The sequence below is a fragment of the Candoia aspera genome, chromosome 18 (assembly GCF_035149785.1).
Source record: "Candoia aspera isolate rCanAsp1 chromosome 18, rCanAsp1.hap2, whole genome shotgun sequence".
Classification (NCBI taxonomy): Eukaryota; Metazoa; Chordata; class Lepidosauria; order Squamata; family Boidae; genus Candoia; species Candoia aspera.
In genome coordinates, this window is record NC_086170.1 from 3,800,771 (window position 1) to 3,828,700 (window position 27,930).

The 27,930-nt window shown below is 46.7% G+C and overlaps 1 protein-coding gene across 1 annotated transcript; it reads left to right on the forward strand.

Annotated features, from left to right (window-relative positions):
- On the forward strand, positions 1-27,847 carry LOC134507011 (tyrosine-protein phosphatase non-receptor type 11-like). Its single transcript, XM_063317418.1, has 15 exons — positions 1-286; positions 12,960-13,082; positions 16,966-17,160; positions 17,971-18,163; positions 18,630-18,749; positions 18,855-18,968; positions 19,238-19,334; positions 19,806-19,885; positions 20,307-20,462; positions 21,689-21,820; positions 22,553-22,707; positions 23,500-23,567; positions 24,423-24,574; positions 27,095-27,195; positions 27,709-27,847. Exons 1-15 carry the CDS (start codon positions 273-275, stop codon positions 27,794-27,796), a joined length of 1,788 nt encoding a protein of 595 aa, XP_063173488.1. The 5' UTR covers positions 1-272; the 3' UTR covers positions 27,797-27,847.
- The last annotated feature ends 83 nt before the right edge of the window (positions 27,848-27,930 follow it).

The window sequence follows — 27,930 nt, forward strand, 5'->3', positions numbered from 1 at the left end:
AGGAGGCGTGTCTCGGCGGCTCCCGGCTCCCGCCAATGGGGGACTCAGGCGTCGTGGGGACGGGGCGGTAGGTTGTCCGTATATGGCAGAGAGGAGGCGCGGCTTGGGGCTAGGCTGCTCTCCCCGGCAGCCACTCCCTTTGGCTCCTAGCTGCTGAGCGAGCGAGCGACTTCGGTGCTGCGGACGGGGAGACGCGCGTTTCTCCGCCGGGTCGGTAAGCAGGCAGCCGTTTCAGACCTCCGCCCGTCCTTGCCTGGGCTGGAGCCACTGCAATGATTTCCCGCAGGTAAGGAGGTCAACCCGTTCTCAGTTCTTCCTGGGGAGGGAGTGCCGGTGGTAGACTGCTCCTGGTGATGGAGGTTCCCTTAGAGAGTGAGCGGGAGGGCCCTGCCATTTCTGTGCCCGGACGTCGGTGGGATAGTATTTAGGAACCTTGTTTTGAGGTTGCACCTATAAGTCATCCTTGGTTTGATAGGAGTTCTGCTGGGGGTGGGGGTGGGGGCGAGAAAACCTCTCTTCCTCTTCCCAAAGGTGGATATAAATTAAAGATCACGCCAGCACCCTTATTGTTCGGACACGGAGATAGACTGCTTCTGCGCGGGGAAGTTCCATTTCTTTAAGGCGCCTCCGTAGATCGGCCCCCTTCCATTTGGGGGTCTTTGCTGGAGCAGGGAAAGGAGGTGCCCAATTTGGTTGGGTGGGAGGGAGCAGGGAAATACTTCTTTTTGCCTCCCCATTTGGGGCTGTTTTGTGAATATCTGAACTAAAGAAAAAAAAACTTTCGCATTCTCTGCAAGCCGGCTGCAGCTTCTTCGGTATCTCTGAATGGCATCCTGTGCGTGTGTTTCCTCTCCTTTCTTTCCTAGCTGTAATGTAAATATCAGTTCAGAGGCAACATTTCCTGCCTTTTTTTTTTCTTTCCTATTTCTCCTTCTCTTGAAAGGCTTGATGCCATTAGAGCCTCATCCTTCCCTCTCTTTAAAGATTTAAATCCACCAGGAGGGACTTCAAGCACATTTGCTTGGGAAGTGCTTCTCTGAGGCCTCTGAGATCTCTTCAGTCCCTGTGCCAGATGTCTGCAAGGAGTGGAGCAGTTTTTTTCCTCCTTCCTAAGGAGTTATAACTCTGTGAAAAAGGGCCTGACCTGAGATTCCTGCTCTTTTGCAACCCCATGAAAAAAACCTTCCTTCCTTCCTTCTTCCCCCTCTCCTCTTCCTTCCTCCCCCCTCCCTCCCTTCCTTCCTTCCTTCTTCCCCCTCCCCTCTTCCTTCCTTCCTTCCTTCCTTTCTTCCTCCCTCCCTCCCTCCCTCCCTCATCACCCTAGCTGACCTCAGCTCCCTTCTAAAATGAATTTCCCTCACTTTAAACCCTTTCATCTTGCAGTCCCATTCCTTGCTCCCTTTTCCACCATCAGGCCTGCTTCCAGCTTAATGTGCAAGGAAAACCTAGCCAGCATGGCTTATAAACCATGGTTTAGGATGAGCATGAAGGCTTCTCAAGCAAACCACAGCTTAGCCTGAGACGGGACTCAAGTGCCTCATTTGAGCCTGCGCATGTGCGCCCTATATATACCACCCTAACCTTTCTGGTGGAACGACAAGATAAAAATGTAATCAATTTGCAGTGTCACTGTTCAGGAATTTCTTATTTTAAAGCTCTATTTTTAATGCTGCTAGTTTGTTTTTAGGCTAGCTGGCTCTCGGGGTGTCTTAAGAATACGTATTTTTAAAGAAACGATGCGAGAGAAAATACAGTCAACATCACCCTTCAAACCAGACCAGTTCTACCACTGTCCAACTTTGAAGCTGCTTTTCCCAGACCCGGGAAACTTAGACTATTGATCTTGGTTACTTGGGGGGCAGGCGATTTCACGTCCATTTGGGAATGAGCAACCCAGAAAATGGGGGGATTAATTTAGGAAGCCAGGTTAGGGATATCTAATCACCCTGTTTACTTTGTGAGATGTCTTTGCATGGAGGAGGATGTGCGGTTATCGATCTAATCTCGCTGGTCACCTTGCCTTGGGTGAATGCTTCAGCAGAAAATCTAAAATTGCAACAGGGGAATGGAAGTAGTAAACTTGCATTAACAAGGGCAGTGCTTGGACTGGGGAAGTGTTTTACCAGAAATTTGGGGATGCATCCGTCTCTTAGCGCGGCTCATTTTGAGCTAGGCAAAACCCAGGCTGGTTTGAAGGCCGCTGGTCTCTATAACTGTGGGAGCTGGTGGTGCAAACAGGGGTCACGCACGGGAGGGCCAAAAAGGGATGCTTGTAGGAATAGAGTCATGGAGGATTGGGGGAAGGAAGGAGAAATGTGGCGGATTCTTGGCATGGAAAGGATTTGGGGAGGAAATAAATGCATCGTGGCTTTGATGGGCGCACATCACCTCCAGTGCCGAAATACTCCTTATTTTCTGCCCCAACCTTTGTGTCCAGACTGTTTCCAGACCTTGTTAAATTGCATCTGATGCATAAATCCACATTGACCGCAAAAAAGCTCCCGTCCCTCCATTTTTGTTTCTTTGTCCTTTAAAAAAATCCCGGCACAGTTAGGATCCCAGCAAGTTTGCAACCTTCTCTGGAAGCCGTCTTTCTTCCTAGTTAAAGTTTTAGACTCTTCTTTCCTTCCAAGAGGGTGCCCCGAGCTGATTGCTGCATTTTAGAAAAAGGATGGATCTGATGGATCAAAACTCTGATCTGGTGCAAACCAGTGGCGTGTGTTTTAAGTTAGTATTTTATAAGTGTTTTTTCCCCCTTCACTCTCCTTCCCACATTGCGAAAGAGGCTAATTTTTCTGCCTTGTTTTCGTGACACCTTAGAGCTTCAGTTTTGTTTTCTTTCTTTTTTTTAAAGTCTTTGTCTTGTGGTGGTTTTGAGTTTACTTTTGTGGTGGTGAATGAGTGTGAAGACTGCATCGGCAAATAATAGCTCATTATTCTGCAACCTCCCTGAAAGAGGTTCATTTTCAGATCTGAAATGCCCTCGAAGGGGGGGAAAAAAACCTTGCTGGCAGTTTTAGCATTTGACAGCTCAAAGGGAACAGACTGGAAATACCTTCGTCAAGAGATCTTTGCAGGAAAGCTGCCTCCCCTCCCACACTGGAAACTCTTTGAATGCAAATTCTTTTCAAAAGTTAGAGGGGGAAGAGGAAAAGCGGCCCACACCAAAAATATTCTTAGAAGATTAGCATGTGCATTCATCGAGGAATAAACAGATAAATGGCACTTTGTCCTCTGGTTCTCGCAATTTAAGAACTACAGCACAGAAGATTTGGCGCTAAGCGACAAAGCTATTGATGCCTGGGAGTTGCGGTGTTGAAAAGAGAGCCTCCACATCTGGGGGCACTCTACCTTTAAATACCAAGCACCGGGTTGCCTTGATGCCCCTCTGGGCTTCTAGAGGCATCTCCTAGCTCCAGAGGGTGCCAGCCTCAATCTTTTCCTGGCAGCGCTACCCATGTCATTTTCTTCCTCTTCATTCCTGCAAAATGTTGGTGTTGTTTGGCGTGAGAAGATTTTCTTTCTGTTCCTGTCTTGTCCTGATCAAGCTGCCGTGTCTGTTTCAACCGGACGCACACCGTGCTTCTGCGGATGAGTCACAGCCGCAAACCTTTGATGCCCTCTTGACGTGTTCACATCTCCCCTGCCTTGAGACTGTTTCCTCTTTTTGGTAGACAGAAAGAAATGACTGACGGGTGAAAGGTGATCCAGCCTTGCAAAACATTCCTTTTTATTTAAAAAAAAGTTTCGGCGGCTGATCTGCAGCACTGAATTGCAGAGAATTAAATGCAGGGAGTCTGGCAATTGTATCTTCATGGAGGATGTAGATAAGGTGGTTATTATTATTATTATTCTTCCTGAGAATAAAAGGAAGTTCATGGAGGGAGTGTCAAGTAGTAACCAGTGGCCGAAATTTGATTTTGCAGCGTCGGTGAATTTCCTAGCACATTTCACCAGCGCTGATTTTCCCAACAGTCATGCGCACATTGGCCCAGTTGCAAATGAGGAGGCCTGGGCAGTTAAGACCGCCTCGGCCTCGGTGGCTGGGCGAGGGTGCAGAATCTTCAAAATTGAATTATCCATTCAGTCGTTTCCAACCCTTGGCGATTCCATAAGCCAGCTCTCTCCGTGATTTCCGATCTTGTACGGCTTCTAAGCAGAATCTTCCCCGTGGTCAAAACCCCATGTTTTCTTCCTTCCTACCACGTCTGTGGGGCTCCCTCACCTGGGAGTCCATCTGCATGGCAGCAGGAATCTAGACACAGGCTGCAAAGCTGTGCCAAAACAAAATACATTTGGTGGCACATGGAGGGCTCCAGTTCAGGGTGCCAGCCTCCTCGCCGAGCCCTCTTCTAGGACCCTCCGTTCAACTTTCTTTGGAGCTGTTTCTGAGCGTCCCCATTTAAAGCGATTAAACCAGGATATGATGGGACAGGGACGGGCATAGGGAAAAGTAGCAAAATACGTTAGGCCTGCTGTTTGCAGGGAACCTCCCTAAAGGCAACTTGGCAGCGTGCAGGAGCTACAAAGATCTAGCAGGGCAACAAACGTCTTTATCGCAGGCTTGGCTTTGAGCTCCAGCCCACTGGAGAACTCAGTCCAAGAATAATTTTTGTGATGGCAAAGTGGAGGCTTTAGGTCCATCCGTGTGTGTGTGTGTGTGTGTGTGTGTGTGTGTGTGCTGAACAGCCTGAACTGGGACACTCCTTGCTGCAAGATTTTGTTGCAGAGGGGTTCCTGGTTTTATAAGTTTCTGAAATCTCCCCTCCTGCAGATCAGAAGGGAGGGATTTTTCATGTAATGGTTTATCTCCTCTAGTGGCCACATGAAAGATGCAGCTTCCCACTTCTTTTCCTTTCCCCACAAAGGGCTCCTGTGGGTTGTGTGCTTCCTTGGGTATGGAGAGCGGTGCAGCTTTTCAGTTTCCATCTTTATCAAATGCACCTTTCACAGCATCCACAGGATAAATCCATAATTGCAAAGGAGGCAAATGGCTTTGTCTGAAAAACTAGCCTGGCAAAAAGTTTTGAAAAAGCCCACCATGAAGGATAAATGTACTGTATTCGTACCTGGTCAGCATTTCTTAGTTCTGTTACTAGATGGAGAAACTGAATGTGTCTGTTTAAAATGTTTGTGGTCCTTCAGATTTCACACTTTTTCATAAATGTTGATATATTTATGTGCATGCAGGTAGGTCCGCTTCCAAGTGTCCTTTCACTTCCTTCCGTTCTCCCTTTCTCTTCTCTTGTCTCTTCATTTTCGTTTTCCCCTTTCCTTTTGTCCTTGGTTCATTTTCCTTTTTAACTCTGCATGTTTTTGTTTGTCACATGATGCGCCGTTTCTTCCAGAGAAGCGACAATTAAAAAAAACAACACCTGAATAATAACTCCAAGGTATTGATGGTCCATAATAGTAACAATAATAATAATAAAAGCAATAATAAAAGTTACAAGCAATGAGTCACTCATTTTTTTGCAGCGAAACACCCTTTTTCTCTCCCGGAGATGGCTGCCGAGTTGGGTCTTGCTCATTCAGAACAGGAAGGTCACCCGTACATGCGTCAAAAGTTGCAAATTACAAGCACAGCAAGAACCATCCCAGTGGGAAGCCACACTGCACTCTTGAGAGAAATCCTATGCACTGAATGTGCTTTTTGGCTTTTTCAGAAGGACCACTGATTTGGGAGTCAGGAACCTGTGCCAGGTAGAAAAAAGGGAAGAATATAAAATCGTGAGCCTTGGTGGGAGGTTGCTGCACTCTGCAGATGCCCCGTTCTGTTGGCAGCTCCCTATATATACGTATACAGGTAATCCTCGACTTACAACCACAACAGGGGCCGGAAAATTCATCGTTCAGCGAGGCATCATGTGACTGCACCCGATTTTATGACATTTTTTGCGGCGGTTGTAAGTGCATCACCACCGTGGTTAAGTGAGTCACGTGGTTAAGTGAATCATGTGGTTAAGTGAGTCACGTGGTTAAGTGAATCACCTGGTTAAACGAATCACGCAGTTCCCCATTGATTTTGCTTGTTGGAAGCCGGCTGGGAAGGTCGCAAATGGCGATTGTGTGACCCCAGGATGCTGCAGCCACCGTAAATACATGCCAGTTGCCAAGTGCCTGAATTTTGATCGCCGCTTTTTACATTGAACAAGGAGATCGGGAATCCCTCTTCAAAACATTCAGGTGCCTCTGGATCGCATCCTCTTAACACCAACATACACAGAATTTTTGTGCAGAATAAGCTTACCAGATTCTTCAATGCCTTGAACAACAGCAGAGCTTCTAATGTCCTGCCTTCGCTGGAAAAGGTCTTAAAAATTCAGGGAGATATTCAGAGCTGTATCTGGCTTGAAAATAGCCCATGTCCTTCCTACTGAACTGTTAATAGCACAGTCAAACATCAGGAGCTGACCACAGGAAACGTTTTACGGCATTTTGTATTCTGCCATAAAACGTTTTACGATCACTTTTATATCATAAAACGTTCTGTAAAATTTGCCAAATTTCTATTCCACGGGAGCCGTGGGTCCTGGATTTTGGATGCATTCTGTAAGTTAGCCCGTATGAGGTACCTTGATTCAAAAATTGTTGCCCTGCAAGGCACTGTTTGTATCAAACAGTCATAAGGGTTTTACTAGTATATAAATGGTGATGAGTATTATTATTACCCCAGCCACATCTGGGCACTACTAGGGGCTTTGGAAAATAGCTAAAAAGGAAAGTTAGGTCATAATGGGAACGGAGGGATCAGAAATAGGAAAGGAAAAGGGCATTGTTTGGGTGATGGGGAGGGAAAAACTGCCTTTGAAGTGTGCACTGCGTAATTTTCTACATTGTAAATCTAATTTTTAGATTTTTCCCCACATCCTGCCTCCAGCCGTGGGGCACAACCACTTTGGGGGAGTATCCCCCGTACAAATTTGCTCTCCCGAGGGCTTTTCCCAAAATGTTATTGCCTTGCCAAATTACAGCTCAGGTCTCGAGTCGGGGTAGGTGACCTCGGGCGTCTGGCTGGCTGGGGCTTCAAGTGCCATCAGCCTGGAGCAACATGAGCAGGACTATGGGAACTGTAGTCCAGAATATTTGCAGGGGGTGGGCGGGCACAGCTGGTTGCCCCACGGGCGAACGTGAGCAGCCTTCAAGGGAGCTGGCCAGCGATTGTTTTTAACACCTTCTGCATTTTGTGATGTGTTTTTGATGTCACAAACCCTCTTAGTTTCAACCTGGCTTTTGCATGGAAACAGAACCCACCATATCTTAGATGCGACAGGCAGAGGGAATTACGGACGACTTGACTTGCAAACCAGGGCGTTTTGCCATCTCATTCTCTCTCTGTTTGAAACCACATCGTGAATGAGACTCACTCCTCCCTTTCCTTTTGCTTGATTTTTAAAAAATGAGGTAAGGAGGTGGGCATATTTCAAGCCAGGTATTTTTGGAAGTTTTTATAGACATGGCCATTGGAACCTGGGGTATAGGATAACCCAAGATGTGGCTGTTAGTCCTGCAAATCTTTAGCAGGGAATAAGACATTCAGGTGCTCTGCAGATGCTTGCAAGGTGCCATCTCCTGGAAGACATCTTTGGACCTACAGAAAAATGCCAAAATATCTGTTCAGGCAACGCCTGTCTGCGGGCCAAGGAGGAAGTCACTCATCTTTTTCCAAACTTGCAAGCATTCTTCAAGTTTCCTTTTGTTTTCTTAGCGTTAATCTCTCTCTGTGTTAATTTTATTGATTTTTTGCTTCTCAGTTGTTTTGAAGGCGAGTCGGGTGGCCCCAAAGCTGCATCTTTATCAAACAAAGCACAAGCTTGATCTTCCCCTACATTTCAATTTGATATGCACTGAATTGGCAAGGGATGATGGTGAAGAGGATGATTTTAATAACAGAAGCTGCCCAGTTACAACAGTTCTTAAAACAAGAAACGCAGCCAAACGATCTGATTTCTGGATTTTTAGTTGGTCAGCCAGGACAATATATATACATATACATATACATATACGTGCGCAACCTTCTACAGTGTACACAAAATTTAGGCAAGGTTTTGCTGTTTTGTGGGGGGGGATCTAACTCAATGATATCCCCAAAATTGAGTTTTACTTTTTGCAAAACCGGTGGTGATGTGTGCTTGGTTTAGCCTCTTGCAAATCTGACAAAGATTTTTATAAATCTTAATTTCTTCAGTCTTCAACAGGGCACATCGTTTCTTCCTCCCTGTGCTGAAAGATAGGAAAACCTTGATTCTGCCCTGCTTTCCTTCTTTCCTTCTTTCCTTCTTTCCTTCTTTCCTTCTTTCCTTCCTTCCTTCCTTCCTTCCTTCACTCACAGATCTCTGTCCCAATGTACATGCAGCTGCCACCCCTGGCCAATAACTCAGATCCTTGGTTAGTTCAATTCCAAAAAAAATCATTCTGCAGATGAAAGCGTACCATACACAGCATGTCGTAGTCTAATGAGATGTGTTGGCATTAATTCCCAGAATTCCCCAGCTAGTCTGGTTGTCGCTAGGGATTCTGGGAGTATGTTCTCTTTCCCCCCCCCCCTCTCCTCATGGAGAGAAGAAAAGCAATCCAGCCTAAGTTTATTCTTTTCCCCAGGTATGGTAAATGTACTATTAAAAAAACAAAGGCCAAATTACACAGACTTGTAATAATTTAACATAAAGGTCAATTTTTATTATCCCTTTCCTTTTCCTTCTTTCATTGGCCATTCTAAATTTAGCTCCTTGGCCAGCAAAACATCCGTGACAGATTTACAGGTTGTGGTGGCTGCTGCCAGGCTAGGCATCCTTGTACAACGGAGATGCTTTTCTTTCTGACCAAACCCAGAAAGTTTCCAAAAAAACGGACACATCCTGTTTGGCAGGGGGAAATGGCCGTGACGGATGAAGATGAACAAACAATGCCCATAAATAGCTTGGTTAGGCCTGGCTGACATCGACTTTCACAGTCCCAAATTAGATGGAATATGGCTAAAGGAATGGAAATAGCCGTCTTAAAGCAGACTGCGTTGTCACTGTGGTGGTGGTGGTTTGATTCCCCGAAAAAAGGGGGAACTTTTCAATATAGGCCACCCACTTTGTTGTCCGGCTTTGATCCTTGGGCATCCACAAGAAGTCGGGGCTATAACTTTCATCTTCCACCCCCAGAAACTTTCCTTGGCTGTCGTCTTCCTCTTTTCCGACTTAAGCTGCTGTTTGAATTCTACCTGTATTATTTGGAGTTGCACTGCCCATTGCAGGGAGAGAGAAATCCTCTCTAGGATTTCAAGCAATATTTCTGCTTGCATAGCAGTGAGATGTTCTCGCAAATAATTGCACTTCCATTTACAGCAGCCTCCATGAGGTCTAGCTGCCCCGTAAAGTGCATTCATATTATTGTATCTTTGGGAATCCCCCCGTTTTGTTCTCACGCTCTGTGGTTAAAGCCATAGAGGATTCCCTTGTTGTCTGGCCCTAGGAAAACCCGTCATTCTTAGCTGTGTAACTATGCCTAGATAAGACTCTGCAGTTCGAACAACATATTGCCTTGTTCTAAAAATATTTGTGGTTGGCTCGGAACAGGGTTGTGCCAGCAATCTTTCCGCAGCACCTGTACCTTGTTGGCTTCTGAAGTCACCCAGTGGCACCCCCTCCCTGTTTTGACGAGTTTTCTCTCTTCGCCCCAAATAATGTTTCCAGCAAGATTTTCTCTGCTACAGTGGGGCGATTCCTAACTTTTGCCATTTACACGATTCCTTTGCGAGTCCAGAAAATGTATTGGCATCCCTCCTAGACAAGTCAAGAAAATAATATTTTCTCTCCTTTTTGGTCCACTCCCACCCTCTGGCCTTCCTTCTTGAGTGCCGTTCACCCCAAAAGCATTGGCTCTCAGAGGTCCTCCAAGGCTTCTCAAATTGCATCTTGGGGGACTTGCAAAAGAATGCAGGGAAATACGAATGTGTGCTTGGAACTGCAACCAGGACAGGCTATGCAAGAGCTGAGCTTGCTTGCTGAAAAATCAAGCCCTTCTCAGTTGCGTTTGCAAGTTTGCAAGCAGCAGAGTTTGTCTTAATGGCCAATCTGTTCTTGGCAGAATTTACCCACCCTTTGCAGAACCTGAGCGGTGGGAAAAGGCTGCAGCTCCTTTGCCAGCTGGGGTTGTTTTCTTGTGGGGGAAAATATATCCCTTAATGTGTGTGTGTGTGTGTGTGTGTGTGTGTGTTTTTAAACAGCTATGAAAGAATAGAGCAGAAATGAGAACACGTTAAGCAGTTGAAGATGAGACGGAGTGTAAATGGGAGTGAGGCCAGGCAGTATTAAACGACAACAAGAAAAAAGGTGCCTTGCTAGGACATAAAATGGAGGAGTTGGAAGGGATCTTAGAGGGCATTTAGTCCACCCCGCTGCTCAGTGTGTTGATGGACTCTACCAGCCCCCATTTGAAAATCTCCAGGCAGAGTGTTAAATTGCTTTACAGCTGTCATTTTTGAGAAACCCCTCCTAATGAAGCCTGGTGATTGTCAGCTGTCACACCCATGGGTAGAACTTCGCCCTTTTCAAGCTTGTGTTTCCAGGACACAGGAGGACTTTCTTGAATCTTGATCCTTAAAGACTCAAGGTTTTATTTTCTTCCCTTCCCTCTTGCAGGTTTTTGATGAAGGGGGCTGCCGAGCTACTCCCTTGCCCCAAGTTTTTGGGAGCCACCAAGCAGAGCCCTTCTCTGGCCCCCAGTGCCAGCGAAGGCCCCAAATTCCCGTCTCTCCCGTTCGCTGCCTCCAAAGCGTGAACCGGTTGTTAAGTCGACGGAATTTTCCTTTTTCGATTGGCAGCCTACTCTTCTTGAAGGAAGTTTATTTATTTACTTATTTATTGTGTCATATTTTTATTACTGCCCATCTCCCCCACTCGGGGGACCCTGGGCGGTTCACAATAAAACAGCATAAAACCAAACAGTATAAAATTCAATAAAATCAGAATAAGTTCCTCTGTTACTTCTCAAAGAGAAGTTTGCAAACTCCAAAGCCCATCCTTTTGCCTTCCTTCATCCCAAGGACCCTATAAAGAGCTACAAAGTGGTCATCCATCCCCCTCCCCTTTCTTTTTAAAGTAATCACTGTCTTAGTTAAGTTTTTGGCTAACTGCTAAGACGCAAACCTTTGACTTTTTTGGCGGGGGGTGCCTTCAATTTTTGGACTCCACTAATGGCATTAAAATGCTGCCCGGGGCTATTTTTATTCTGTCTAGCCCCCCTGCCACGCCGACGCCGCCCAATAGCACTGTTGGGTGGACAGCGGGCTACTTGATGGAGCTAAAGTTTAGTTAAGTATCTCTTGGGAAGCCCTGGTTAATTATTAAATATACTTGATAGACTTTCGGTTTCTTCCGCACCAGCAAATATTTGGGCGCAGCCAGCGGGGATTAAAACTGGAGTGCTCTGTAGCCAGCCCACCGAATTGAACAGATGGTGCGCGCTTGCATTGTATCAAAGACCCACCTGCAATCTTGAGTCTGGGGGCAAGGGCTGCAGAAGCTGCTTAGGTTCGGCGCCCAGCAGCCAGGAAGGCAAATGGTGTAGCTTGCTAAGCGCCTTTCAGCCAAATCTGAAGTTTCCCACGAAAACATTGATGTGGGTCGTACATGGAGGTAACATGAAGTAAGGACTCCTTAGAGTGAAATGAGTTTATTTTATTTATTTATTTTATATCCCGCCTTTATTATTTTTATAAGTAACTCAAGGTGGCGAACATACAAATACTCCTTCCTCCTCCTGTTTTCCCCACAACGGCAGCCCTGTGAGGTGGGTTAGGCTGAGAGGTCTCCCAGCCGGCTTTCGTGCCCAAGGCGGGACTAGAACTCACAGCCTCCTGGTTTCTAGCCCGGCACCTTAACCACTAGACCAAACCGGCTCTAATGGAGATGATTTCAGATGGCTGCTGGAAAGTGTAGAATTTGACCACAAAATGGGGTCAATTCAATTCAATTTCAATTTCTTACAGTCGTAGATAATAGAAGCAAAGTGCTCAGTGAATAAATATAGATTTATCTTAATAGATAATAAACAAAATAAAATTTAAGACAAAGTTAGAATACATTTATAAAACAACCTGACTAACATCTATGAGTGAGGTCCAGGGTGCAGCCTATATTTAAATTATAAAATAGACACTAAAATTATGTAAGCATGGTAACATCTAAAATTAAAAAGAAGTGATAATATCTAAAATGTGAATGAAATACAGTTACACAGAATGCGTTTGGCTAGTGGAAAATTGGCCCATCAGGGTCCGGTGGATCTTCTCTGCTGCTGCACAAAACCTGGCCAGGTGCTCTATAACAAAAGGTGGTTTGTCTGTGAGCAGCATCTGGGCATAGGCTGAGTCTGAGTAACCAGGATGTCTGCTAATCAGAAGTAGGATGAACCTGGTTCAAATGTCTCCACAGAAAGGGCAACAAAGAAAGACGTGTTCTTAGTTTCCAGCTCTGTGAAATCACAGGGGCAAAGCCTTTTTTATATTTACCATCCAGTACTGTAGAGGGGAGTGCATGACATTGGGCAAGAGGTTGGGCTAGATGACCTTTAAGCCCCAAAGCGGGGTTGGGCTAGATGACCTTTAAGCCCCAAAGCGGGGTTGGGCTAGATGACCTTTAAGCCCCAAAGCGGGGTTGGGCTAGATGACCTTTAAGCTCCAAAGCGGGGTTGGGCTAGATGACCTTTAAGCCCCAAAGCGGGGTTGGGCTAGATGACCTTTAAGCCCCAAAGCGGGGTTGGGCTAGATGACCTTTAAGCTCCAAAGCGGGGTTGGGCTAGATGACCTGTAAGCTCCAAAGCGGGGTTGGGCTAGATGACCTTTAAGCTCCAAAGCGAGGTTGGGCTAGATGACCTTTAAGATCACCGTCCACCTCGTGCGTCCTGTGAAAAACCCAACTGCCCATCTTATTAAGAGTGGGGCTCCCTTTCCCTCCCTGTCCCTCCAGGTGGTTTCATCCAAACATCAGTGGGATTGAAGCAGAGAAACTGCTGCTAACCAGAGGGATCCATGGAAGCTTTTTGGCCCGGCCGAGCAAAAGCAACCCTGGAGACTTCACTTTATCGGTCAGGTAGGTGCCATAACTCCGGGACAAAGCGACAGACAGACTCATTCAGGCATCTAAAACAGATCCTGTTTCATTCACAAAGTGCCGTGTGGTTTGTTCAGCTTCACCTTAGGGTGCTGTGGGAGTGCACCTAACCATGATTTATTCCATTACCTTTGGTTAAGCTCATTTTTCCCCACCCCGCCCCCTGCAGATGTTCTCTGCTGACCCGCCGCAAAATTAAATGGCTGTGCTTAGCAGGAGAAAGGCACTCTGCTTGAGCTCAGAAGCACCGCTTCTTCAGGAGGCCCCCTGGATGTTTGCAAACGCACAGGGCCATCCTCTGGCTCTGTGGGGCATAAGATGACCTCTTTGTCATGCCAAAATCCTCCAAATTAGCATTGTGAGGATAGAAAAACCGGAGCATCAATTTAGAATTGGGGAACTGTCACTGAAGGGGCAAGAACCAGCGTCCTTCTGTGCTTCCTTAAGAGGCCTTTGGAGAGACATTGCAAAGCTGCTGAGCTTGTGGGAAATGGGGCATATTTTTATGGAGAAAGATCTTGGTGGTTGTATACATTGCTGGAGAGCCCTGCTTTTCCTGTGCTCTGTCAGGGCGACTGTTTTTCTAGTCCTCTTTAACAGATGTCACTTACTTATATTGGTTATTTCCAGCTTTCAGGATTACAGCTCCCAGTTCCAAGTATCCTCCAGTCTTAAAGTTTGACCCACAGTTTTGGGGAGGGCAGAGAAGTGTAAGAAGGTGACAATGGAGGGGTGATTTGCTTGGGCCAGAAGTTAATTTTTTCTAGTTCTGAGCTTCATGGAGCATATAATTCTATAAAGGGGTAGTTGTTTGTGCCAAAACAGATGTCTTCAAACACTAGAAATCTTTTTTGTATCTCTTCCCCGGTTTGGTCTTGGTTTGCAACCAGGTTTGCTTAAAGCAGGCTGCCGTAAAACAGGACGAGGAGGATGCCGGCTTTTAAAATGGCCAGCAGCAAACGCAGCTGCTCAGGGTTGTGGCTGTTGTTGTCATCGATGTTTCGAAATTTGGTTGGTTTTTTTTTATTGCAAGTTTAAAAAACTAACAACAAAGAAATTACAGGAAAGCAAACGATAAACTAAAGGAAATACAGTTAATAAACAATAGTAAAACAAAAAAGAAATTACAAGCGGTCTGAGCTTAGCATCTGTGTATTAAGTATTAAACAAAATAGGAAAATACTCCTCCTGAATTTTGCCACCGTAGACTAACACAGCTGTCCTCCTACAGTTTCCTACTCCAAATGTCCTTGTTTGCGGGTGCGTGTTTTATAATACGCAGTATCCTGAATTTTCTCAGCTGGAAAATCTCATGGGAAAAAAGAAACTTGTTTCAGGCAAGGCTGTCTGAGTCAATGAGATACTTTTCCCCCCATGTTCAAGTGTCTTAAGTTTTGAAAAAAAACATCAGCTAAATGTGTCCAGTTGTCCATTTTTGTTCATTTCTTTTCCTTCAGTTTTCTCCCCTCTCTTCCTCCCTCATCTTAAAAGAGCTTGCTTTGACTTGCAAAGACACAGAAGGGAGGGAAATGTTGCTTGGAGAGAAGTTTTGTAATTTCAGCTTCCTTTTTCCCATCTTAAATGACATTCTTTGCAACTTTCTGGCTCACTGAGTAGGCACAGCTCAACCGCCTTGCAGGGCTGTTGTGAGCAGAAAAAACATACAGTTGCTTGTTAGATGTTAAGAGCCATTGCATGTCCATTGGTGAATCCAGCCATATTAATTTCTCAGCCACTCTTAATTATTTCCAAACACCTCCTGTTGGTGACCCAGTTCATAATTCCGTGTATTTTGAATGCCTAAGTCAAGAAACTATTCTCTGCCTACCTATTCCTCATTTTAAAGAACACCTTTTTCTGTTAATCTGTAATGATTACCCCATCTATTGTTCCACTTAGCCTAGGATGTTTTCCAGGCTATTTTGATTCCAGCCCATTTCTGAAAACTTAACTGCATGTTGCCTGCATTCTACTTATGCTTAATTGAGTGCACTTTTAATGTTTAATTCCCCTTCCTTTTTTTTTTTAACCAGTAGGCTGTATCTTGTGGAAGGATGGGAAGTTATGGGAAGAATTTTCTTTCCAGCACAATGAGAGAACTCTGTTTGGCCCAGTTAAAAGCTGCCCCTTTTCACCAAATGCCCATCTTCAAGGCTCAGTTAATTGCATTTTAAAGGCACTTTAGAGACAGCCCATGTACTGAGCTCAGCCAGACTCCAGATATTTGATGGATGAGCTTGGTCAGAGAGAAAAAACAGCTCTCCCATTTCTTAATCAAGCTTTGGGCTTTTTTTTAAAGAAAGAAAAAGATAAGCAAATGAACTCAATGGATACATGAGCACAGCTCTGCTTTTAAAGCATTTGTACTAGCTGAGAATTCAGTTCTTTGTAAATTTTTTAAAGAGCAAGTTTCTAGCCCTCATGGCCATAAAGATATTCTGTGCCTTCTTTTTTATTTTCATTCCGCCCTTTCTCTGAGTTGCTGAAAGGTAGGTGGGCAGAGAGAAAGAAACAGGCTTCTGGGAAGCCTGAGAAATGTCTAATTCAGGTTTTCAGAAATTAGATAGGACCACCGAAAGGGATCCCAACGGTGTGATGTAAAAGAAAGTGATGCCAGCTTGTTTTTTGTTTGTACACAATTGCTGACCTTGGGGCAGATCAATTCTGGGTTGCTTTTCATCTCATCACTGCTGTGAAATCTGGCTGGTTTGTGCAACTCACAAAACATTCACCTGCCGTTCAGTTTCCCTTGCTGTCTTTTTCCCCTCTCTCTGCTTTGCAATTTTCCAGATTCCTACTCAGCCTTTTTTCTAATTCAAAGTCGGTGCAATTGTTTGATTAGCAAAACAGCCACATCAAGGGCCTTAAAGCGCCTGAAAAGCCGTCAGCCACCATAAAACAGGAATTTAAAAAAGGCATCGCCCAGTTCATTCTGAGGCAGGCAAGGCCTATACGGCGGCGTTCCAGAATGCAGTAATTTAGTACAGCATCACTCACCGTTTTTATCTATCTTTTCTTCGTGCTGATGGCTTTAATGGGCTTTAATGCGCTGATGCGGCATTTTGTCATTAAAACACTTGTCTTGGGGGCTATTCTTGGCATATTATTTGCCTTCTTTATATTTATATTTATATATAAATATAAATATAAATAAATATAGACATGGACCAGGGCTATGCACGCTTCAGAAGTGGTTTGGAGGGGGGAACACCCTTGGGATCCTGTTCGGCCAAACTTTCATGAAAAGGAAGAAAAAAATAAAGGCATTTCTTGGAGAATGGAGTAGGAGAACAGGAAGTTGGTTCCCAACAATATCCTTATTGTCCCTTCCTTTTGCTCCAACAGTGACTCATCCGTGGCTCTCTCTTGGCCACAGCTTTGCCAGCGGCCCATTTGCACAATTTTTTCCAAAATTAGGAAATGCCCGATGTTAGTGGGGCCGCTCGCCTTCCTTTAAAAAGGCGGCTGAGGCTTCAGGGGGGCTGTTGTGGGTCTGCCTTGCAAAGTGTGGTGTGGTGACCGGCCAGCTTCAGGAGGAGGGTTGTTTCTGGGGTCCTGGCTCAGCGGTACAACTTGGATTTAAATTCTAGGGAGAAATTACCGAGCGAAAAGCCAAAGGTCCTTCTTAAACATTTCCCCAAGCCTTTCCCTTTGCAGCGGGAATTTATTTGCCAGTGGGTGGTGGGGTATAATCTCTGTGGTTTCATCCCTGCTGCTGTTAGAAGAGATGAATCACAGCCTTGGTATCCTCTGTCCTCGTTTTCAACGCCGGAGGCGACTTCGAAAGGCTGCCTTGGGGGGAATTGGGGTGGTGTCAGTTTTGGCCCATCCAGCATCGTCCTTTTCCAATCCTTGGCTGCAGGAGGAACGACGAGGTGACCCACATCAAAATCCAGAACACCGGCGACTATTACGACCTCTACGGAGGGGAAAAATTTGCCACCTTGGCTGAGTTGGTTCAGTATTACACCGAACAGGAGGGCCTGCTGCGTGAGAAAAACAGCAATATAATAGAGCTGAGATTCCCTCTAAATTGCCAGGACCCCACCTCAGAAAGGTGAGTTGGAGGAGGGGGAACCCACCCAGACCAGGCCCTAAAGGGTTCTGCTTGCCCTGTTTAAGGATCGTGCTGGCCTACCTTATAAGGCCGTTGTGAGAATAGAGAACAGATTGTGGGAAGGCTTTGAATTTACTGTGTAATTGGTTTAAAACATTACTGCTGATTTGCACAGGGAAGAGTTTAGCCTGCCTCCGACAGACCTCAGTGCTCCTGGTGGATGTAGGGAACTTTATGTCACTCACTTGTCCCCTTCATGTGAATTCAAAGTTGCAAGCATGTAGGGGTTGGGGGCAGCTTTCCCCTGGCCTTCTCCAGGATGTGCCTCTGACTTCCAAGATTAGCCCACCTTCCTGGGCTTTCCAAGTGGTCTCCCATCCAAATACCAAGCAGTGCCCCGAACGAAGGAATTCTGAGAGCTGTAGTCCAGCATCTGGACTCCACCATTGGACCCTGCTGGAAATTTTACATGGGCCACGCCGCGCACAACCCAAGTCCCAGTTCTTTGCTGAAGTGGGCTTCATTGTCCCCCACTTGCCGTGTGGCTTTTACACCCCAGGGGGAAAGGGCCATCAAAGGTGATGCTTCAAGGGAACAAATGGTGGGCGCCCTCTAGAGGTCAGAATAGAAAATGTGCCATTCTTGGACCATTCTGATGGATTTTTGAAACCCCATACAAAGATGGGTGGGCAGCTGCTGAAAGGCTGATAATGCAATGTGCAAGATTTGGGGATTTCCTCACCGGGCGATGACAAATCCAGAAAAATAGCAGGGAGGCTTCCCATTTAAAAGCCGGCCTCTCTCTTTCAGATGGTATCACGGCCACCTGACCGGCAAGGAAGCTGAGAGGCTCCTCACAGACAAAGCAAAGCCGGGCAGCTTTTTAGTTCGTAGCAGCCAAAGCAAACCGGGTGACTTCGTGTTGTCCGTTTTGACGAACGAGGATAAAGCCGACACGGGGGACCGGAAGCCCCGCGTGACCCACATCATGATCCGCTACCAGGTCAGCATCTGAGGCTTCCCTGTTATCTTTAAATCTGCCTATCGGGGTGCTGTGGGGTAGGACCTTGGCGGCCATCTTATCTAGCCCGGCGCAGGCATCAAAAACACCTCCTGGAAAGGAGGCGTCCTCCCAAAGCAGCTTATTCCATTGCTGGACAGCGATTCCCATTTGGAAACTCTTCCCGGAGCAGAGCTAGAGAATGGAAGGGTGGCAAGGGACCTAGAGATCATCTAGTCCAACCCCCTGGCATCTGCCACTGCAGCCTGGCCATCTGTTTAAACACCTCCAGCACAGGAAGGCCCCTCCCTCTCGTCCTTCACATTCAGCGGCTCCCTTGATTTAGCCACCATCTGCTGTACTTGCCAGAGCACCCGACGCTACGTGACCCAAGGAACAATGTTAGCCCTGATGTCATCCGCCACCAAGCCCAGCTGCCGCTCGGTAAGCTTTCGTTCTCTCTTTGCAGCTGGACGGAAAGTACGACGTGGGCGGGGGAGAGCGATTTGACACCCTTGCCGACTTGGTGGAGCATTACAAAAAAAACCCCATGGTGGAGAAGTCGGGGGCGGTGGTGCACTTGAAGCAGGTGAGTCGGTAACGATACCGTGAGCGGAAGCGTTTGGCCCAGGGGGCTAGAGGCTGGGGCGTCTCCTCGCATTCGGGCATCTGGAGGAGGATCTGTGTTTGGCAGCCTTTCAACGCCACCCGGATCATCGCGGCCAACATCGAGAACCGGGTCAAGGAGCTGAACAAGATGGCAGACCACAGCGAGAAGGCGAAGCAAGGATTCTGGGAGGAATTTGAGGTATGGGGAACCTGGCAGGTCAGATTCATTCGTTCCAGCCTTGCTCTTACAGGCGGGTTGGGGGCACAATTCCCAGCATTCCCATTGGCTGTGCTCCCCAGGAGTTCTGGGGATTCCCCTCCAGCCAGGTTTGGAAGGTCGGGGTGAGATTTCCCCCAGCCCACCTGGCTTGGGCCGTGCTTGCTGGGGATAGCGGGGGGCTGTTTTAAAGCCTGGGGCCCACGGGCAACGAGAAAGGTGATTCCTCTTCAACTTCTCTGCTCCTGCAGATGTTACAGCAGCAGGAATGCAAATTCCTGTATCCCAGGAAGGAAGGACAGCGGGCCGAGAACAAGGCGAAAAATCGCTACAAAAACATCCTTCCATGTAAGAATTTGGACCATCCTAAAAACGGAAAATGTCTTGCCTTTGAACAGAGCCTGGCTTACGAGGGCAGGAAAAAATCGTTCTATTTGGCGTTGCTTCTGTCCCTGCGTGCTTCCCTCTCTTAAGCAATCCCAGAAATGCCTGAGTTTCCTCACTCAGAGCCCAATTTGTATTGCAGAGGTTAAAGCACACCCCGTGTGGTTGTGAAACCACCTCGTGGCCACCTTGCGGGGTCATTGTGTAGGGAAGCAGTGAGCTGGAGGGTGAGCCCCCCGCCCCTTCCCAGTTTTGAGTGTGGACAAAATCCAGCACAGAAGTGAAAAAGGTTGAGTTTTTAAAAAAGAGCGGGCAATTGAATCCGCTCAGGATATAAATCCGGGGGCAGTAACTGCAAGTATTTGTCCCCCGCTGTGGTTTTCAAGAGGGATGCTAAGTTTTTCCTGCAGTTACCCTGTTTCCCGGCCCTTGCAGTTGATACAACCCGGGTGGCTCTCCGGCACGTAGACCCACGGGTCCCAAGTTCCGATTACATCAACGCCAATTATATTAAGGTGAGTTGTGGCGGGGAGGAAGAAGCTAAGTAGGGAGGGGATCTAAGTCAATTCAGCAGGCAGAGACTGGGAGGTCTCAGGATGTGTTTTCCAGCCCTGCAGAATTTTGCAAGCTTTTGAACGCTGCGTTTTATTTTTTGGGACAGAGAAGATCGGGGCCTCTCTGGATAAGTGGATAAATGCGGTGAATAAAAGCTGCGTGGGAAAATGTTCGGGGCGGGAATTGGGGAGGCACCCAGGCTGTCTCCAGCCTTAATCCAATCAGGTCATTTAAGGAGCAGACAGTGTAATGAACGCCGAGGAGCCTAATTGGTGATAGCTTCGGTAGTTGGCTTCCTTTGGCCCCAACCCTTCCTGATTCGGGGTCCTGGCGGACCATGTCTCCCGACAATTCTCCCCTCTATTGTCTCCCCGGTTCTAGAATACCCTCGAAGACGGCCGGAGCACCCAGCACAGCAAAGTTTACATCGCCACCCAGGGCTGTCTCCAAGGCACCGTGGACGACTTTTGGGCCATGATCTACCAGGAGAACACCCACATCATAGTCATGACCACCAAGGAAGTCGAGCGAGGCCGGGTGAGACCCCCAGCTGCAAACCGCCACCCTCCCTTTGTTGCTGGTTCCTTCTGCCCATATCCTGCAGAGCTTCCCACTCTGCCCCTTGGAATTTAAAGTCTCCCCCCGTAGAAAACCAGCACGCAGAGTTAAAAAAAAAACCCAAAGTCCCTGTGCTCCATATTCTCCTTCGGGAGATCATTTTCTGCATGGAAATAGATTGCCTCAATTAACGGTAGGAACAGCCGTGAGACGATGGATCTATTTTTCTTTTTTCCGTTGAATTCCCTTTGCACCCAGAAGAGAGGCCATATGTGTCGCCGATAGATATTTGGGTATATTTTGTTCAGCAGCAAGGAAGCCCTTCTCATGGTTTTGACTGTTTTTTTCCTAGATCTGTTGCAGTTCTACAATACCCTTCCAGACCCCAAAACCTATGTGCTGGTTTGCTAATTGATACCAAAGATGGAGCATGGGTTCTGTCGCGTCCTTTCCCTGTGCAGATGTCAAGGTTGCACATGGGGCTGAGGATGTGCGAATTCTCCCCGAACAACCATCTTGTGAGGTGGGCTGGGGAGGTTCCACAAGGCCTGAGCCATGGAGGCTCAGTTTAATGACCCCCTCAGACAACATTATACACGCCCCTCGATATGAGAGTTCGGGTGAAGTTGTTGCAGAGCTTCAAATGCCACCCCTCCTAAATACAACACAGCAAATATTGGGCAAATAATGTACCTGTGCTCCCCGCATCTTTTATAAGGAGCCTCCTGAAAAAGGACAGATTATTATTATTATTATTTTTAAAGCTTTTATGCCGTTTCCAACCAGTCCCATTCCCTGGCCATGACTCCAGGCACTGGGGATGAGCAGCAGGTGGTGCTCCATTGGAGATGTGTGCAATTCACAGCTCCACCAAAAGGTTCAAAGTGCAGCCCCTCCTTACTTCCTCTGTGGGTTGGAAAAGAGCAAGTGGATTATAATTAGCTTTCTGATGACCTGGAGCAGCCTCGCTGGAGACTGGATGGGCTGAAAAAGCGCCAACCAGCGTCTGTCACATGAAAAGTCTGTGGCGTCACTTGGTTGCTTTTTAAACTGGCTGGATAGAATTGACTGGACTCACAGGACACGCTAAACCATCCCCTACAAGCCAACTTCACTCAGCACATTAAAAAACAGCGAAACCGCCTTGGGGCACCATCACGTGCCGTGTGAACTGAGTCTGCATCTCTCCTCTCTCTCTCTTACAGAACAAATGTTTTCACTACTGGCCAGATATAAATTGCACCAAGGAATTCGGCAACATCAGCGTGCAGAATATCAGTGAGCGGGAATGTCAGGGTTACTACATCCGGGATTTGCAGATTACGCGGATAGACAGGGTAGGTTCGGGGTTCTGTGTAGCTGTTTTGAAAGGAGTCACATTTCTAGCCCTCGGGCCAATTCAGCGGGCCTTTGGAGAGCAGTTGATGCCCTAGATAGCGGGTGGGGTTTTTACTGGGCTCTTCGGCAGCTTTTTAACACGCTGCCTAAGCTCGTGGGCCGTCATGCTACAGAAGAAAAAGCTGCAGAATAACGGGGAAATTACCTCGGATGACCGAATTAATTTGCTTGCAGATTCAAATGTGGGTCCCAAATTTCTTTTTCCTTTTCGGCACGCCCTTATTGTGAAAGTTGTCCAGTTCCTCTAACCTTCGTTGCGTTTTTTTCAATCAATATATGCCCGATGCCACTCTGGGCTCACTGCTACGCCCTCTCACTGCTTCACCCCCGACTTGCAGCTGTGCAGGCCCATTCTCCTCCCCTGGTTTATGACTCACCCCCTTAGTGGCGTTTCAGGGCCTTTCTCGCTGCTGTCGTATTTCCTGCAAATGCTAAGTGCTCAGGGAAAGGAGAACGTAATCAGAGAGCCAGCGTCCGTCACTTCCACCGCGTGGGGAATGTGCAAATATTTACCTCGTTCTGTTTATGCTGTTCCTTGATGGCTTGGGTTGCCTGTCATAACGCTTCACGATTTCCCCACCCGCCTCCCCCAAATCAGGGAAGTTCCCACCGCGGTGATACGTAGAATATTTCTACAGGATTTGGCCTCACCCCTCTCTCCTTCTGTCCAGGATGAGCGGCCCAGAAAGATTAAGCACTTCCAGTATTTCAGCTGGCCCGATCACGGCGTCCCTAATGAGCCGGGGGGCGTCCTTGGTTTTTTGGACCAAGTCAACAAGGCACACAGGAGTATTCCAGAGACGGGACCAATTGTGGTGCACTGCAGGTGAGGGGCACCAGAAGACCTGGGATTTGGTCTCTCCCCCCTTGGCACAGGTGCCCATCAAGACCACGCTCTTGCTTGGACCACCTGTTTCTTCCACCAGAAATACAGGTAGTCCTCGCTTAACGACCATTAGCTCAGTGATGGTTCGGACTTACGACGGTGCTGGAAAAAATGGCTTACGGCCAGTCCTCATGCTTACAACCGTCTCAGCATCCCTGTAGTCACGTGATCGCAATTGGGCGCTTGGCAACCAGTTTGCATTTATGACCATCGCAGCACCCCACGATCACACGATCACCATTTTTGACCTTCCCGGCCAGCTTCTGGCAAGCAAAATCCATGGGGAACCGCATGATTTGCTTAATGACCGCTGCAAAAAAGTTCATTCGCTTAATGACCACTTTGCTTAGCAACTGAAATTCTGTTCTCGACTGTGGTCATTAAGCAAGGACTACCTGTAATGAGAAGGAGCAAGGAGTTAAGGATGACATATTCTTTCACATCCCTCCTCTCCATTTCCAATAAGCCTTTTTTGGGGAGGGGGTGGTCCTTAGCTCTCCTTCTAGTTAAGAGCCAAGGGTCCGTGAATGAAGTAATCACATGCTTCCCTTCTTTGCCTCTGTTTCTTTCCAGTGTCTAGGATTGTAACCCTAGTGGGGCAGAGACTTGTTAGTCCTCCTTTAGAAAAGGCTGCCTGTCCACGTGTGATATTGCGTGGATGATGGTTTGTGTTCATCAGGGAGAGCTGGGTGAATATCCTTCAACATCTTCCCTTTCTCCCTCCTTTTCCAGTGCTGGGATTGGACGAACGGGCACAATCATAGTAATAGATATCCTGGTGGACACAATTCACAGGCAAGGTAAATATAGTCCTGCCCCTTTTCCCCTCCCTGCCTTTTCTCTAATTTTATCCAGCAACCAGCCCTTGTCATCATCTGGATTTCTGTGGAATGTGCCCCTAAGATAATCGTCACTGCTGACGGTCATCTCCTGGTTGTTGCAAATGTGAGTCGATTAATAGGCACCGCTTCGGCGGGCAGGTAACGGCGTTCCGTTTAGTCACGCCGGCCACGTGACCACAGAGGAAGTGTCTACGGACAAACGCCGGCTCTTCGGCTTTGAGACGGAGATGAGCACCGCCCCCTAGAGTCAGACACGACTGGACTTCATGTCAAGGGAAACCTTTACCTTTAAGACAGTCTTGAGGGCTAGGAACTTGGTTTTTCAGAACAAATGGAACAAGAGCTTCTTTCTTTCCCCTCCCTTTCCCTTTTGGGCACAGGTGACTGTTCTTTAATTCTCATTGCATTGAAGTGAATCACAAGGACTCGAGTGTTAACGGCAGTCCCTTTTTTGGTCATGCCTAGCTCACATGCCTAAATTGTGAAGCGGTGAGATTAGTCACATCCGACGTGCTGAAATCAATGCGATTAAATAACCGTGTCTGCTGACACCTTGCATTGATTTCAGTGGGTTTGCAGTAGCGATGACCGTGTCTCCATCCAAGACGTTTTCACCCCCCCAAAAAAAACCTGTAGGAAATGTCCTTGCCCAACATATAAAGAGGAAATAATACATAAAAGGAAACAGTGGTGCGTGTCAGAGCGTGCCTTTCGTTTAACGTGAGCACGCTCGCCCTCCTGCTCCTCCTGAATGTCCCGCACAGCCATCTTTGGCACGCTTCCCCCACTCACGTCTCCACTTCCTTACGACAGGCTTGGATTGCGACATCGACATCCCAAAGACGATTCAGATGGTGCGAAGGCAGAGGTCGGGCATGGTGCAAACGGAAGCTCAGTACAAATTTGTCTACATGGCTGTGCAGCAGTTCATCGCAATGGAGCAGAAGATGCTGGAAGAGGAACAGGTACGGGAAACGTCCCACGGGCCCGATAAGAGAGACCACCAAGGTGTTTAGCTCAGAGAAACCCCGTCCTTTAAAACGCTCCTGTCCCGGGATATTTATCTCTCAGCTGAGTTATTCCGTTGTGGCTGGCTGTGGCTTTTGCTAAGCCCCTTTTCCAGCTGGCACGTAGGGGGGCGATGCTCCTGTTAGCACGACCCTTCATTTCCTTGCGAGCCGTGTTTATTTCTAAGCGGCACTTGAGTTGGACAAACATTGTCGGAAGGAGAGAGAGAGTTCTCTAAATAAAATCTGGCTGCTGAGTACGCAGGAGGAGCGTTGTCTCTCTGGTGCGGTCAGTTGTGGGGAAAGAGGAAAGGTGCTTTTCCTCTGGCACTGCAGATGTTGCCTGGTCTGGCAATGAAACGTCTGCAAGAAAACAAGGACTCCATCCATCTCTCTCTATATATCTATCTATCTATCACTATCTCTATCTATCTCTATCTCTATCTATCTCTATCTCTCTCTCTCTCTATCTCTCTCTCTCTCTATCTCTATCTATCTCTATCTCTCTCTCTCTCTCTCTCTCTATCTATCTATCTCTATCTCTATCTATCTCTATCTCTATCTATCTCTATCTCTATCTATCTCTATCTCTCTCTCTCTCTATCTCTCTCTCTCTCTATCTCTCTCTCTCTCTCTCTCTATCTATCTATCTCTATCTCTATCTATCTCTATCTCTATCTATCTCTATCTCTCTCTCTCTCTATCTCTCTCTCTCTCTATCTCTGTCTATCTCTATCTATCTCTATCTCTCTCTCTCTATCTATCTATCTCTATCTCTCTATATCTCTATCTCTGTCTCTCTCTGTCTCTCTCTCTCTCTCTCTCTCTCTCTCTATCTATCTATCTATCTATCTCTATCTATCTCTATCTCTCTCTCTATCTCTCTCTCTCTCTCTCTATCTCTATCTCTGTCTCTCTCTGTCTCTCTCTCTCTCTCTCTCTCTATCTATCTATCTATCTCTATCTCTCTATATCTCTCTCTCTATCTCTCTATCTCTCTCTCTATCTATCTATCTCTATCTCTCTATATCTCTATCTCTATCTCTCTCTCTCTATCTATCTATCTATCTCTATCTATCTCTATCTCTCTCTCTATCTCTCTCTCTCTCTCTCTATCTATCTATCTCTATCTCTCTCTATCTCTCTCTATCTCTATCTCTGTCTCTCTCTGTCTCTCTCTCTCTCTCTCTCTCTCTCTCTATCTATCTATCTATCTCTATCTATCTCTATCTCTCTCTCTATCTCTCTCTCTCTCTCTCTATCTATCTATCTCTATCTCTCTCTATCTCTATCTCTGTCTCTCTCTGTCTCTCTCTCTCTCTCTCTCTCTCTCTCTATCTATCTATCTATCTCTATCTATCTCTATCTCTCTCTCTATCTCTCTCTCTCTCTCTCTATCTATCTATCTCTATCTCTCTCTCTATCTCTCTCTCTCTCTCTCTATCTATCTATCTCTATCTCTCTATATCTCTATCTCTATCTCTCTCTATCTCTCTCTATCTCTATCTCTGTCTCTCTCTGTCTCTCTCTCTCTCTCTCTCTCTATCTATCTATCTATCTCTATCTCTGTCTATCTCTGTCTGTCTATCTCTCTCTATCTATCTATCTATCTATCTATCTATCTATCTATCTATCTATCTATCTATCTATCTATCTATCTCTATATAAACTGAGAGCAAGGCCCACTCCCTCCTTGCACTGCAGATGTTGCCTGGTCTGGCAATGAAACGTCTGCAAAAAAAACAAGGCTCAGAGAGCACCCAGGACTCCAAAGGTGCTTTTTCTCTGTTAATTGAGACCTGGCATTTCTTTCGTTTCCTTGTATCGCAAATATCTGTGAAGCCCATTGGCTAAACTGCTCCTTCCATGCCTGATACTCTGCTCTTGATATTCCATGATAAGCAGCATGCTCTGTAATATAACACAAGATTGGAGAAGGGTAGCCCACTTCTCTCTTGTAAGTCTTGCAAAATTTCGACCCTCACTCTTGTCTTTTTTTTCCCATTCCACATACTGTACATCGATTAATTTTTCTTGGCCAATCCTGTAACCTTTTAAAAAAAATCAGATTGGAATGGGTGCCCTTTGAAATAAGAAGTGTATCTTAGGCAATTCATTCATTTATTTATTTTTTTACTGTCACCATAAATCCCGGCCAGGAAAGTTTTAAGCTTTTCCATACTTTTTGAGATCTTGTTTTATTTCTTCCCGCAATTTGTCATAACTGTTTTGAAACACGTCTTGGGGGCTGCTAGTTATGATTGCTGGAGAATGCCTCCAGGAATAGAGGCAGTCTATCCTTCTTTTCCTGTACTTGGGGAAGAGGGGGCAGAATAATCCTTCCTTGCGGTTTTGCCAGAGGCCTCTTGCTGGAACAAAATGCTGGACTTAGGGGACCTTTTCAGCCATCCTGCATCCTGATCATGCTTTGAAAAAAAAGAGTTATAAAACCATTGAAACTCTTTCCTGCTATTTCAGAGATGTCTAAGGAAGGACACGGGTTACTTAAATATCCGATACTTACCAATGGAAAAACCCCGGGCCAAAGCCCGCCCTCCTTCACCTCAGGTCCAGATGGGGTAAGATCCTTTTTCTGTTCTCCCAGTAGTGGAAAGATTAATTGGAGGTGCGCTCGAAGGAAATACCTAAATGAAAAAACACGGGCTCCTGTGTGAACCGGCGAACAGTCCCCTTGGGCATGTCTGCTGTCCCTAAATTAACTTGCCACGATAGAATGAAACTATTCCTGCATCTTCCCATTTGCCATGATGTCAGCCCAAATTGCTTTTTCAGCCCCGTTGGCCAGGATCCTGCTAGGGACAGGTTTAAATCCCATCGCTTCTGTGCATGCAAAGCTTTTAAACGATATTCAGGACTGGTGCCCTGGAAGACGTTCCAGGTTTGAGTCCCTATTCAGCGGAACGGAGCAGAGATTGAACTCACACGGGCCTCGGCTTGTTCGGCTGACTAGGCTGACCGCTCGGCGTAACGCCCAGATGCCCTCTTGCTCCGACAAGGAGGATTAGAAAGCTCTGAGCTTGCTTTATTTTTTGGCAAGGCCGACCGCTGATTCTGTCTCTCTCATTCCGCAGAGTTGCTGATGAGGAAACGACCTCCTTGTATGAAAATCTCAGTGTCAAAGCCACCAAGGTCTCGGGAATCAATAGCTCAGGAAGATAGTTGCTATAGAACAGGATGGAGACAGGTGGCTATAAAATAGGTAGGAATGTGCCTCCGTGTGCGTCACTTTTTGTTCGGATTTCACAGACTGGTGGATCAGGGAACGAAACGCTGCATCCTACAATGCTGCTCTC